Source organism: Rhamphochromis sp. 'chilingali' (assembly GCF_963969265.1).
Source record: "Rhamphochromis sp. 'chilingali' genome assembly, chromosome: 6".
NCBI classification, from domain to species: domain Eukaryota; kingdom Metazoa; phylum Chordata; class Actinopteri; order Cichliformes; family Cichlidae; genus Rhamphochromis; species Rhamphochromis sp. 'chilingali'.
The window spans coordinates 14147458-14161222 of record NC_137933.1 but is presented as its reverse complement, the minus strand read 5'-3'; the positions used below and the strand labels follow the sequence as shown (position 1 = coordinate 14161222).

General features: G+C 46.0%; 2 protein-coding genes across 3 annotated transcripts; both read left to right on the top strand.

The window, feature by feature from the left end:
- On the top strand, nt 1-7852 carry LOC308398129 (uncharacterized protein). 2 transcript variants are annotated; one of them, XM_080884570.1, is made up of 3 exons: nt 1-184; nt 432-7181; nt 7533-7852. In XM_080884570.1, the coding sequence occupies exon 2, from the start codon at nt 682-684 to the stop codon at nt 6436-6438; it is 5757 nt and encodes a 1918-aa protein (XP_080740696.1). In that variant the 5' UTR covers nt 1-184; nt 432-681; the 3' UTR covers nt 6439-7181; nt 7533-7852. The 2 variants fall into 2 exon arrangements, with proteins under 2 accessions (XP_080740696.1, XP_080740695.1); XM_080884569.1 differs by having other exon boundaries at nt 1-7181.
- A 1801-nt stretch (nt 7853-9653) lies between these two features.
- Nucleotides 9654-13384, top strand: LOC308398221 (uncharacterized protein). Its single transcript, XM_080884738.1, has 2 exons — nt 9654-9757; nt 10038-13384. Exon 2 carries the CDS (start codon nt 10846-10848, stop codon nt 12457-12459), a length of 1614 nt encoding a protein of 537 aa, XP_080740864.1. The 5' UTR covers nt 9654-9757; nt 10038-10845; the 3' UTR covers nt 12460-13384.
- The last annotated feature ends 381 nt before the right edge of the window (nt 13385-13765 follow it).

The window sequence follows — 13765 nt, the reverse complement described above, 5'->3', positions numbered from 1 at the left end:
ACATGCATAGGTTCTTTCTCTTCAGCACCCTCTGCTGGTCATAGTGGAAATACTCACCAGCTTTTATTTTGGTGGGGTTTTTCTGTGTTCCTGTGGGTAGAGGAAACAGGAAGCTGGTCGCTTGTTAGCCTGCAGAATATGTTGTTGCTCTTTAAAACGTTTCTGCCTTGGAGAGTTATTGCTTGTGAGTATTAATGTACAACATGTTTACAAGTTTATTTGGTGCATTTCTATTACATAGATTTGTTTAGAAACCAGTTATTTCATGTGCTATGTTTATCTTTGAGGAAGCTAAACTCGCTAAGTTGTATTGTGATCAATACTGAGTCGCTGTTGATTACACATACTATATAACAGTATAGTTCATATCCTAGAAGTGTGTGTAAAGAGGAAAAGACATCTTGTGACATTTACTTTGTGTTTGTTTTTAGTTTTACGGGAAGAAAAGGATGTCAATCATTGAACTACTGACGAAGTAAAAAGCCTTAAACTTACTTCCGCCTCCAATGTTCATTGAAACCGTTAGCTGTCTGTCAAGTTGGGCAAAGGGACGCACAATAAGGACAGAACAGTAAAAAAGCAGCTTCTCAGCGAGCAGAGATAATCAAAGACAGCAACTTCGTCTGCCAGCACGTCTCATCTCTACTACTGCTTACGCTTGCCACACAGCAGCATTGTGGGATGGAGGACACACAAGCCACAAAAGAAATAACGCAGCTGTCGGCTCTAGAGACCAGGTCAGTGGCCTCTATAGCATCGAGTGGATCATCAGCCAGTCGAGCCGCTGCTGCAGCTCGTGCTAAACTGGAGGCAGCTCGCGCACGAGCCGATTATGCCAAAATAGAGTCAGAAATGATGATTGAAAAGGCTCGCATAGAAGCCAAATTGAACACTTTACAGTATGAAAAGGAGGTAGCAGCAGCTATGGCTGAAGCCAGCATCCTTGAGGTTGCAGCAGAGGAGTCTGTCAAAACTGAAAGGAAACCAGCCTTTGAAGAGACTGCTGAAAGGACACGGCAGTATGTGGAGCAGCATCTACAGCCAACCGAGAGTGCTAAACCAGAGGAAGAGCATAGAGAGTCAACTGTTCATGAGCTGAAGCCCACGATTCAACCCAGGCAAAGCTTTGGTACTCCATATGTTGAATCTCACTTGTTCAAAATGAGAAACAAAGCCATTCCAACATCAGGGCTATCTCAGGAACCAAAGTCTGGTATTTATCTCCACTCAACACCGCACCCACCAGAGAGCACAAGGGAAAGGTCGCCTGATCAAGTCACACCTCAACTCCTACCAGATGGCGGTGCTCAGGTGGGTGATATAGCAAGGTACTTGGCACGGAGGGATCTTATTAATGCTGGTCTCACAAAGTTTGATGACTGCCCTGAAAATTACTGGGCGTGGAAATCCTCCTTTCTGAATGCAATCAGTGGACTAAAACTCAGCCCCAGTGAAGAGTTGGACCTCCTTATTAAGTGGCTAGGGCACGACTCAGCACGGCATGTGAAAAGAATAAAGACGGTGCATGTCTGTCGTCCTGAAGTTGGACTGGACAAAGCCTGGGAGCGCTTGGAGGAATGTTTTGGCTCTCCAGAGATAATTGAAAAAACACTGTTCGACAGGCTTACAAACTTCCCAAAGGTCAGTAGCAAAGATCCTGTTAAGCTGAGAGAGCTTAGTGACCTGCTGCAAGAGGTTGAGGCAGCAAAATCAGAGGGTTATCTCCCAGGGCTAAGCTATCTTGACACTGCACGTGGTGTCGCTCCAATTGTGGACAAGTTACCACACAATATCCAGGAAAAGTGGCTCTCTCAGGGTTTTAGGTATAAAGTTGACCATAGTGTCATTTTTCCGCCATTTTCCTTTCTCTGTGACTTTGTCTGCAGAGAGGCACAAGCCCGCAATGATCCAGGCTTCAGGCTCTTAGCATCTACAACAGACCACTTTAGATCAGATACTACAGTGAGGAAGACCTATAAGGGTTTGGTCTCTGCTCACAAGACGGAAATATCACAGGGGAAAGCTGGCCAAGACAGCGTGAGAGAGCAAACCTGTGATGTGGAAAGGCAGTGCCCTATTCATAAAAAGCCACATCCCCTCAAGCGCTGCAGAGGGTTTCGCAATAAACCCATTGAGGAGCGTAAGACCTTCCTCAAGGACAATGGTATCTGTTTTAGATGCTGTTCTTCCACTAGTCACATGGCCAAGAACTGTAGCACAACAATCAAGTGTACAGAATGTGAAAGCAGGAATCATATCTCTGCCCTTCATCCAGGACCACCTCCTGCAACTCTCTTTGGTCATGGCGGGGAGGGCACAGAAGAGACAACTCAGCCTGCTATAACATCGACTTGTACCGAAGTATGTGGAGAAGCTCAGAGAGGAAGATCCTGTTCTAAGATCTGCTTGGTAAAGGTTTTCCCAAAAGCGCAGCCAGAGCGAGTGACAAAGGCTTATGTCATGCTCGATGATCAGAGTAATCGGTCACTTGCCAGGTCAGAGTTTTTTGATGTTTATGGCATAGAGGGGTCAGAGTCTCCATTCACACTTCGTACATGTGCGGGAACAACAGAAATGATGGGTAGAAGAGCTACAGGCTTTGTAGTGGAGTCACTAGACGGAGCCACATCAGTCGCGCTGCCGACAATAATTGAATGTAATAACATTCCGAGTAACAGAGCTGAGATACCTACCCCTGAGGTGGCAGCAGAACATGCTCATCTAAGGCCAATAGCCCATCTCATCCCACCACTCGATCACAAAGCTGAGATCCTCCTTTTACTTGGACGTGACCTACTTAGTGTCCACAAAGCGAGGCAGCATAGAAACGGTCCTCACAATGCCCAATATGCACAGAAACTGGACCTGGGATGGGTCATCATTGGTGACGTCTGTTTAGGTGATGCTCATAAGCCTGCAGCTGTGGATGCCTATCACACTAATGTGCTTGAGAACAATCGCCCATCCTATTTCAGACCATGTCCAAATATGGTTCATATCAAAGAGAATTATGGGTCCAAGTCTGAGCGTAAAGCCTTCCCTACCACCGAAACACCTATAGTTAAGGCATGCACTCTTGGAAGCACCATCTTTGATACATCCGAGGACGATAACAAAATCGGCCTTTCTATTGAAGACAAACTGTTCCTAGAGGTCATGAAGAGAGAGATGTTCATAGATGACAGCAACAGCTGGGTGGCGCCACTTCCATTTAAGGGACCTCGCCAGTGGCTGCCCAACAATCGCGACCAGGCCGTCAAACGCTTATCCTCTCTTCAGCGCACCCTTGAAAAAAGGCCTGAAATGAAGAGGCATTTCTTTGCTTTCATGCAGAACATATTTGATCGTGACCATGCTGAACTGGCTCCTCCACTTGAGGTGGACAAGGAGTGCTGGTACTTACCTACGTTTGGGGTGTACCATCCTCAGAAGCCGGATCAGATCAGGGTTGTGTTTGACTCAAGTGCAAAGTGCCATGGCGTCTCTCTCAATGATGTTCTCCTCTCTGGACCTGACCTCAATAATAGCTTATTGGGAGTATTGTTGAGGTTCAGACGTGAAACTGTTGCAGTAACCGCTGACATTGAACAGATGTTTCACAGTTTCATTGTAAGAGAGGACCATCGAAACTATTTGCGCTTCCTCTGGCATGAAGACAACAATCCTGCCAATGACATCTGTGAGTATCAAATGAAGGTTCACGTGTTTGGCAACAGCCCCTCACCATCCGTAGCTATATACGGCCTTCGATGTGCAGCAGCTCATGGTGAAGAGGAATTCGGATCAGATGCACGACGCTTCATTGAGAGGGAGTTCTACGTTGACGATGCGCTTATGTCAAGGCCCACAGCCAGTGAATCTATTGATCTAATGAAGAGAGCACAGGAAATGCTTGCCACATCTAACCTTCGCCTGCATAAAATAGCATCAAACAGCTCTGAGGTTCTTGATGCGTTTTCTCCAGATGACCGTGCAAAGGGGCTTAAAGAGCTAAATCTGGAGACTGATGTGACACCTACACAGCGAAGTCTTGGTCTGATATGGGACCTAAAGAAAGACGCCTTTACCTTTCGAGTAGCAGAGACAGTGAAGCCCTTTACAAAGCGAGGTGTCTTAGCTACAATCAATGGTCTTTTTGATCCCTTAGGATTTGCTTCACCGGTTACAATCCAGGGAAAGATGCTGCTGAGAGAACTTTCAAGTGAGGCCCTAGACTGGGACACTCCACTGCCTAGAGAAAGGGAGGCCGAGTGGGATACATGGAAAGAATCTCTTGTCGATCTCAAGAATGTACATATTCCAAGGACCTACGCTTCTGCTACGATGTCAACAGCAATCAGAAAAGAGTTACACATCTTTTCAGATGCCTCCACTAAAGCCATTGCAGCAGTTGCTTTCCTAAAGACCACTGGCGAAAATCAGAACCATAAGGTGGGCTTCGTTCTAGGGAAAGCAAAATTGGCCCCACAATCTGCTCATACAATTCCAAGACTGGAATTGGGAGCTGCTGTTTTAGCTGCAGAGCTTGCTGAAGTCATCACAAGTGAACTGGACCTAAATCTTGAGGCAGTTGAATTCTACACAGACAGTCGTGTGGTTTTAGGCTATATAAGCAACCAGACGAAGAGGTTCTATGTATATGTTGGCAACAGGGTGCAGCGAATCAGGAGGATTTCAGAACCAAAACAATGGCACTATGTCCCTACGAGCTCTAACCCTGCTGACATAGGCACACGCTCGGTGCCTGCCGCCATGCTTGGTGACAGTGCCTGGCTTAAAGGACCTGCCTTCTTGTTACAAGCTAGTGTTACAAGAGAAGCTGAAACCTATGACCTTGTGGACCCCGAGTTGGATGATGAAATACGCAGCTTTGTCACTCACACGAGTAATGATGGGTCTCTGCTTGGATCGCAAAGGTTCAGACGTTTTTCCTCTTTGAAGAAACTCCTCAAGGCCCTTAGTTTGCTCATTCATATTGCAAAGGTCTTCAAGAGCAAAGATGAAGGTCCCTCTTGCAGTTCATGGCATCATTGCAAACAGTCTCGCACAGCAGAGGAACTGACAAAGGCTGAGATTGTCGTCATCAAAAGTGTGCAGAAGGAAATGTTTGAGGAGGAACTTGCCTGTATTGCTAATGGTAAAGACATACCAAAACACAGCTCTTTACAAAAACTCAGTCCCTACTGTGATGATCAAGGACTCTTGAGGATAGGTGGAAGGCTCAAACACGCCAACATCGACTACAAGGAGAAACATCCTCTCATTATTCCAGGTGGTAGCCATGTTGCCAAGTTGATAGTAGAACACCATCACCAGCGAGTAATGCATCAGGGACGGGTGTTCACAGAAGGTGCAGTCCGTACTGCTGGATATTGGATTACAGGAGCAAGGAGGCTAATCAAACAGATTATCCACAACTGTATCACCTGCAACAGACTTAGGAAGAAAGCAACTGAGCAAAGAATGGCAGATCTGCCTTCTGATCGTATCAGCACCGAACCTCCTTTCACCTTCGTGGGTTTGGATGTATTTGGCCCTTGGTCTGTGGTCACAAGGCGCACAAGAGGAGGCCAGGCAAATAGCAGAAGGTGGGCTGTTCTTTTTACGTGTCTTAGCACACGTGCTGTGCACATTGAACTGATTGAGTCGATGGACGCATCAAGTTTCATCAATTCCCTGCGTCGATTCTTCAGTTTGAGAGGGCCTGTTAAGCAGATTCGATCCGATTGTGGGACTAATTTCGTTGGTGCTTGCCTGGAGCTAGGTTTCACACTGACAGATCCCGACGTGTCAAGCATTAAAACATACCTGGGAGAAGAGGGATGCACCTGGATCTTTAATCCAACTCACTCTTCTCATATGGGAGGAAGCTGGGAACGTATGATAGGATTGTCCCGACGTATCCTGGATGCAATGCTTCTCCAAACCCCGCACTCTCACTTGACACATGAGGTGCTTTCTACTCTAATGGCAGAGGTAACAGCCATCATTAATGCTAGACCTTTGTCTCCTATCACAACAGATCCTGACACACCCTTCCTGTTGACACCTTCCATGCTTCTCACTCAGAAGGTGTGCACTCCTCTTCCCCCTCCGGGAAGTTTTATTGAGAAGGATCTCCATCGACAGCAGTGGAGGCAAGTTCAACACCTTGCAAACACATTTTGGACCAGATGGAGACGGGAGTACTTAGGGACACTGCAAAGCCGGAACAAGTGGCAACGTAACCATACAAACCTCAAGGTGGGAGATTTGGTGCTCATCAAAGACGCACAAGCGAGGCGGAATGAATGGCCAATGGGACTTGTCAACCAGATCTTCCCGGATAAGGATGGCAGGGTCAGGAAGATTGAAGTGAGGGTCTCGAGAAATGGAACTATTAATACTTACCTGAGACCTGTGTCAGAGACAGTGTTATTGATGTCCCCAAAGGACTGAGAAGTATGTGTGTCATGATGGTAAACATTGTATTCAGATATAATCTGTAAAATCTTGCAGTTTATGATGTTTCAGTTGGTTCATAATGGTATTTTACAATACCAGACGGGGAGTGTTATGACATGCATAGGTTCTTTCTCTTCAGCACCCTCTGCTGGTCATAGTGGAAATACTCACCAGCTTTTATTTTGGTGGGGTTTTTCTGTGTTCCTGTGGGTAGAGGAAACAGGAAGCTGGTCGCTTGTTAGCCTGCAGAATATGTTGTTGCTCTTTAAAACGTTTCTGCCTTGGAGAGTTATTGCTTGTGAGTATTAATGTACAACATGTTTACAAGTTTATTTGGTGCATTTCTATTACATAGATTTGTTTAGAAACCAGTTATTTCATGTGCTATGTTTATCTTTGAGGAAGCTAAACTCGCTAAGTTGTATTGTGATCAATACTGAGTCGCTGTTGATTACACATACTATATAACAGTATAGTTCATATTCTAGAAGTGTGTGTAAAGAGGAAAAGACATCTTGTGACATTTACTTTGTGTTTGTTTTTAGTTTTACGGGAAGAAAAGGATGTCAATCATTGAACCACTGACGAAGTAAAAAGCCTTAAACTTACTTCCGCCTCCAATGTTCATTGAAACCGTTAGCTGTCTGTCAAGTTGGGCAAAGGGACGCACAATAAGGACAGAACAAAGACCATCTCTTTTTACTTCCTGTATTACCATCTACCGGCATGCATTGCCAGTGCGTAACACGTAATTACACAATCAAACAGTGAACACATACTGCCCATACAACAAATGTACCAGAGACAATTATGAATACACCACATCTCCCCTTTTAAACAAAAACAGAATATTACTTTTCTCAAGACAGAACTTCCAACCAGACTACCTCTTGATTCTTTTTTCCTCTTTTTCAAAGCCATACAAGAACATCTGGCAAACAATCTGCATTACATTTTTAACCTTTTGTTTTTGTTTTCTTGTTCTTTTCTTTTCTTAACAACTCTTTTTAGCTTTATTTTACTGTGCTCTACAAAACCATTATAACACAGTTACATAACAACAACCTTTTTTTTTTTTTCTCTCACAGATCTAACTTTTTAGGTTTAACTATTGGCCTCCCTGACTTGGTTCTGACCACATCAGTGTTAACAGGTGTAGCAGGGATCACACTGGGTGTTTGAGGCTTCTGCAACACAGGCACATTAGCAGGTTCATGCACAGGTGAACTTAAAGGAATCAAATGCACACGATTACGCCTCACAGTCCCTTGTGGTAACTCCACTGTGTATGATCGGGGTGTAGAGTGATTTTGGATAACAGTGCCTGTAGTTTTGACATCAGTCACCCAAACTTGCTCTCCTGGGGACAGGCTGCATAAAGGTTTTGCGCGGTGGCGCCTGTTGAAGTTTGCCAAGTCCATCATCCTCTTCTCCCTTTCCTTTCAAGCGAGCAGTGCGTTGTCCGGCAGTGTGGGCTCCAGCTGCGATGGAAGCATCGGCAGTGTGGTTCGCAGACGTCTGCTCTGCAGGGCTGTATCCGGACTGCAGTGGTGTAGCTCTATAGGCAAGAAGAGCTAGATAAGAATCAGCTGCTTTTTTCAGAAGATTTTTTACAGTCTGCACAGCACGTTCTGCTTCTCCATTACTTTGCGGAAACTTGGGACTGCTTGTGATGTGTTTGAAGCCGTATGCTGCTGCAAAGTCTGTAAAGATTTGACCTGAATACTGTGGCCCATTATCAGACATGAGGACCTCTGGGATGCCATGACGGGCAAAGAAAGATTTCAGGTGAGTAATGACGTCGTTTGATTTTGTCCTGTTTAACAAAGCAATCTCAACAAATCTAGAGTGATAGTCAACAGCGAGAAGGTAAGTTTTCCCTCCCAGCTCGAAAAGATCTGTGCCCACTCTCTGCCATGGGCGGGCAGGGTATTCTGTTGGCATGAGTGGCTCACTGTTATTGTGTCTTTCTTGAATACACGTTTTGCACTTGAGCACCATCTCAGAGATTTGTTGACTCAGCCCGGGCCACCACACTGTTTGGCGTGCACGAGCTTTACATTTTACAACACCTTGATGTCCTTCGTGTAGTTTTTCCAGCACCTCGTTTCTCATTGCTGAAGGAATGACAAGCCGTGTGTCTTTTAACAAAAGGCCGTCTTCAACAGTGAGCGTGGCTCGGTCAGGCCAGTAATTTCGCAGTAAAGGCTCTTGTTTTGCATGTTCTGGCCAGCCTTCGGTGCACATGTCCATGACGCGAGCACACACACTGTCGCTTTTCAGTTGTTCCTTCAGTGTTTGCATATAAGATGAACTGACAGGCATGTTTGCTACAATACTGTCCACATATATGTCTGTGCTTTCCATTAGCTCTTTGTCTGACAGGTTCATTGGTTTTTTCAGAGGTGAGCGGGACAAAGTATCTGCTGTCCAGAGCGATTTCCCTGGGGCGTACTGCACAGTGTACGAGTAACGCATGAGTCTCATTCTGAATCGCTGGATCCTGGGTGGCAAGAGATCCAGAGCTTGTCCTCCCAGTAAGGAAACGAGAGGTTTGTGGTCCGTTTCAAGACAAAAATGTTTACCAATCAGGAAATCACGAAAACGCTCACACGCCCATGTAGATGCCAGTGCCTCTTTTTCCACTTGTGCGTATCGTTGTTCTGTAGGAGAAAGGGACCTCGATGCATACGCCACTGGTCGCCATCCTTCTTCCCACAGCTGCAAAAGAACACCTCCGAGACCATAGGATGAAGCATCTGCTGATACTTTAATGTCTCTTTTGGGGTCATACATTGCGAGCACTGGGGGTGAGGTCAGGGCATCTCGTAATGTTTTGAAAGCTCTCACTTGGTCAGTTCCCCAATACCATGCGTTCTTTTTGGAAAGAAGATCTCGCAGGGCTTTGTCTTTTTCAGCTAAATGGGGGATGAACTTGCCCACTTGATTCACCATGCCCAGAAAACTGCGCAACTCTGACACATTAGTTGGCTCTGTCATTTCTGTAATTGCCTCCGTTTTCTTCGGGTCAGGACTGATTCCTGTATCCGCTATGATGTGACCCAAGAAAGCAACCTTGCTCTGGGAGAGCTCGCATTTTTCAACATTCAGCGTTATGCCTGCTTTTTCCAGTCTTTGCAGTGTAGCATGTGTAACAGAGTTAGAAAATAGCTTAATGAATTTCCTCAAAATTGATGTGCTTTGTGAATAGTTGGAGCCACCTGGTGGACAAACACAGCAACTGCAACTGTTAAGGTTCCAAATTGCTGCACAGCGCATGCCTCAGCAAAGGAAAAAAACTCCCAAGCTGGTGGTAGGTGCTAGTGAGCGATACTGTTGTCAATTTTGTAATTGTATTAATGAAAACACCCTCATAGTGGTAATTGTCAACATGTATTTTGATTGTAAGCAGTACTAGCATGTATCCCGAAAGTTACAGGCATTTTGATGCATGGGTAGTAACTTTATTCACGAGTAGCATTTTTAGTTAGCATGCTAAGCTAATACTCGTTAGCTAGTCGGGTGCTTTTTGACTTGCACTCAGCTCTAATGCTTCTGTATGAGATTGTGATTGTTCTAATTCTTTTTAACAGAACTGAATGTTGCAGTTGCTTTGCAGATTGTTAATGAAGACTGTGTGCTGTTTTCTTTGTACCAGGTAGGCGCTGTTAAGTATAAGTTTTAATTGATGCTGTTGTATAGGAAAAAAAATGATGAACAATGATGATTGTTTTATAATAGAAAAGCTGTTTTTTATATGTTATTGTTGTTGTTGGTTAGGAAAAAGGAGAAAAATAAATAAATAATATTGCTACTATACGATCACAAATTTGGTTTCAGCTAGAACTTTTAAAATAAAGATTTTGTTGATGTTGTGTTGTATAAATATATCTTAGTCATTTGTTAAGTGTTATGTTTGGAAAAGGAAAAAGGAAAAAAACTCCCAAGCTGGTGAACTGAATGTTGCAGTTGCTTTGCAGATTGTTAATGAAGACTGTGTGCTGTTTTCTTTGTACCAGTTGCCAGAATAAAGAGGGAGCCCAGAGTAAGGGCAAGTCCAGCGTTGCAGTGCCGTCCTTTCTACATGGGCATATCACACCACTTGCACAATAGACTCTCAGAACAGCAACAGCTACATTGGTGCCGTGACTCTGTGATTTGAGATCAACTTGATGCAGATCTCCAACCCAGGTTGCAGTGTATTGTGCTTAAAGATTCATCCTTTGCTCGTCTTGGACTGTGAATTACGTTGAGGTACTGGACTGTTTGTTCTTTGATTTGATGGGACTCTCTCCGGACTGCTTGTGCTGACACCTGCAACTCTGAATATTTGTTATTGTCTACGTTTTGTTTTGGTTTGTTTTTCTTGCTTTTCCTTTTTTTTTCTGTTTATATGCTAATATGGCAAGCAAATTCCAGCTGAGTGATATATGTGAAAATGTTCTCTCCTCTGTTGGGCGGGGTAGAGGTGCAGCACGTGCTCATTTACTGTCACATGGGTCAGTTGGGAGGGATGAGGGAGCTTCACCTGTGTTGCCTGGGAGGGTTGGAGCCTTTGGGTCGGATTTAGATCCGGATGAGTCTCCCGTGGGGCAATTTTTGCGGGGCGAAGCACGTCACTCCACTCCCGGTGATGGGAATGACACATTAAACCAGTTTAGTGACATGATCTTTCAACTTGGTTCACAGATAGGTGAATCTATTGCGGCCAGACTTATGTCTAGTGGAGCTGTTGGTGATGTCGACCGAAATAATGCTCACTCACATAACCAGACTTCACATTCGGGTGGCGATACGAATACACCTAGTGAAAACACTCAATTCAGTGTTATTGTAAAATCCGACAGGGAACCTGTCATTTTCAGGGGTGATGGTACAGACAAGTACACAGTGACTGAATGGGTTGAGTTGATGAAATCATACATCAGGAAGCAGAGTCTTGATGTGTCGTTGCAGACAGAGGAGGTGATGGGGAGGCTAATGGGGAAGGCCAGGGATGTAGTTAAGATAGGCTTGAGAAGTGATCCTGCGCTTATTACTTCCTGCGCCCCTGATGTCATATTCAACATGCTGATAAGGTACTTCAGCAGCACTTCCTCTTGCCTACCCCTGCAGGACTTCTACTCAACTCTGCCTTCTCACAGGGAGAATCCTGTTGATTACTGGATACGCCTCAACAAGGCTGCTGATATGGCTGAGGAAGGTTTGAAGCGTCAAGGCAGGCGAATGGAGGACATTGGTGGTGAGATCGCTAAAATGTTTGTGAAACACTGCCCAGATCCTGAGCTCGCATCTGTGTTTAAGTACAAACAGATACATGAGTGGACGTGCAAGGAGATTCAGGAGAGGATAGATGAGTATCGGCGCAAGAGGGTGTCTTCTGTGAGAGTGCGCGTGGTTGAGGCCCATGCAGCAGCGCTAATTCGTGATGACACGCGTGTTGAGCTCTTGAATAACGATGACAGGAAGTCTTCTGGTGTTGACGCGCTTCCTACGTCACCCCCGTCACCTGGGGTAGAACCCTCTGTCTCACCCTCTCCTCTCTTGTCCCAGACGCAGCAGATGTTTCTTGCTCCAAGCTGTCCCACTGTTCCTCCTCTATTGTCACAGGATGGGGAACGGAATCCGACGACCTCAACTCAGAATAGATGCCAGACTATTCCCCTGCATTACCAGAAGCAGTCTGCCCTCCCTGCTCCTGAGCAGCAGTTCCCCCACAGTCAGCAGCCCAGCGACAATGCTGTGCTTGGTGAGATGATGTCGATGCTCAGGGAGCTGTTGAATAAAGCGAAGGCTGGGGATGGACATTCCCCCTCACGGCAGGGTGGCAGACGAGTACAGAATCGGGCCCCTTTGTCCAATGGCAGGAGCTGTCAGGTCTGTAATAAGGAGGACCACACTACACAGTCCCATTGCCGCTTTGACCGACTCTGTTTCACATGCTTTCAGCCCGGTCACACACGTCGCTCGTGTGCCAATGGGGCCTCTACGGGTGACAATGCCCAGGGAAACTAGACGACCTGTGCTTTGAGGGAGGCTGTACAGGTCATGAAGAACACTCCCACACACATGATGCAGCAGAACTGTATGACAATGTAAAGGACTTAGACAAGTCTGAGAGAGTTATTTTTCAGGACACACAGAGAATCAGCAGCAGTGACAGCCTGTTCTACACTCCTGTTACAATCGGAGGCAAGTCATCCCTTGGTGCTATGTTGGATAGTGGTTCAATGGCCTGTTCTTTGAGTGAAGTAGCGCTGCAGAGGCTTGCTGCTGCTGGTGCTATTGATTTGAGAAATCAGGGGGCACCCACTGTTGTTTTTGTTGGCTGTGGTGGTGTACGAGTGAAGCCTAAATCAGTGGTGGAGCTTGACATGGAAGTGTATGGGTGTCGTATCTTGGTTCCAACCTTTGTTGTTGAGAATCAACAAGATGACTTAATAGTTGGCTCGAATGTCATCAGACATTTAATCCGTCAGTTCAAGAAAGATGCAAGCTACTGGGAGGCAGTTTCGATGTCGCGTTCAGGGCATCAGGAACTTGAACAGTTCCTCTCTCTGCTTGCTGGCCTGGAACGCTGGTCTGGTACTGAGATACCAGACAAAGTGGGCACAGTCAGGTGCAACAGGGCTGTCACCCTGCCAGGTAACAGTGAGTTTCTTGTATGGGGGAAACTTCCGAAAGATGTTAAGATATCTCCCGGCTCTACTGTAGTTACTGAGCCAACCACCTCTCGCTCTGCACCCAGGGGCATCATGGTCGCTAGAGTGGTGACTCCTCTCTGGGGAGACAGGTGGGTCCCACTCAAGCTCCTTAATGTCACAGACAACCCTGTTATTCTGCGGAGGAATGCCAAGCTTGCTGATGTCTACACCTGCCTTGCATTGGAGGATATGGAGGTTCCAGAGCTCAGTCAACAGTCTACTCATACAGAGCCCACTGGGACATCTGTACCCACAGTGGATGTTGGTACTGTACAGGAGAGGCTGGACCGTGTTGGCCTGGGTGACCTGGACCTGAAATCCTGTGATGTGTCATCGGACTGGCAAGAAAAGTTGGCTGACCTTGTGGTCAATTATCAAGATGTCTTTTCTCGCCATCATCTGGACTGTGGTGAGGCTAAGGGCTTTGTACACAGGATTCGACTGACAGATGACAGGCCATTTCGTCTCCCCTACAGGCGTGTGCCTCCTGCCGAATACCACAAGCTCCGCCAGGTTCTTAACGAGATGGAGGAGAGAGACATAATCAGGAAGTCTACTAGCGAGTTTGCCTCACCTCTTGTCCTTGTGTGGAAGAGAAATGGCGACTTGTGAGTGTG

Coding starts and splice junctions, on each gene's coding strand:
- LOC308398221 (XM_080884738.1), top strand. CDS start 10,846: ATGGCAAGCAAATTCCAGCTGAGTGATATATGTGAAAATGTTCTCTCC.
- LOC308398129 (XM_080884570.1), top strand. CDS start 682: ATGGAGGACACACAAGCCACAAAAGAAATAACGCAGCTGTCGGCTCTA.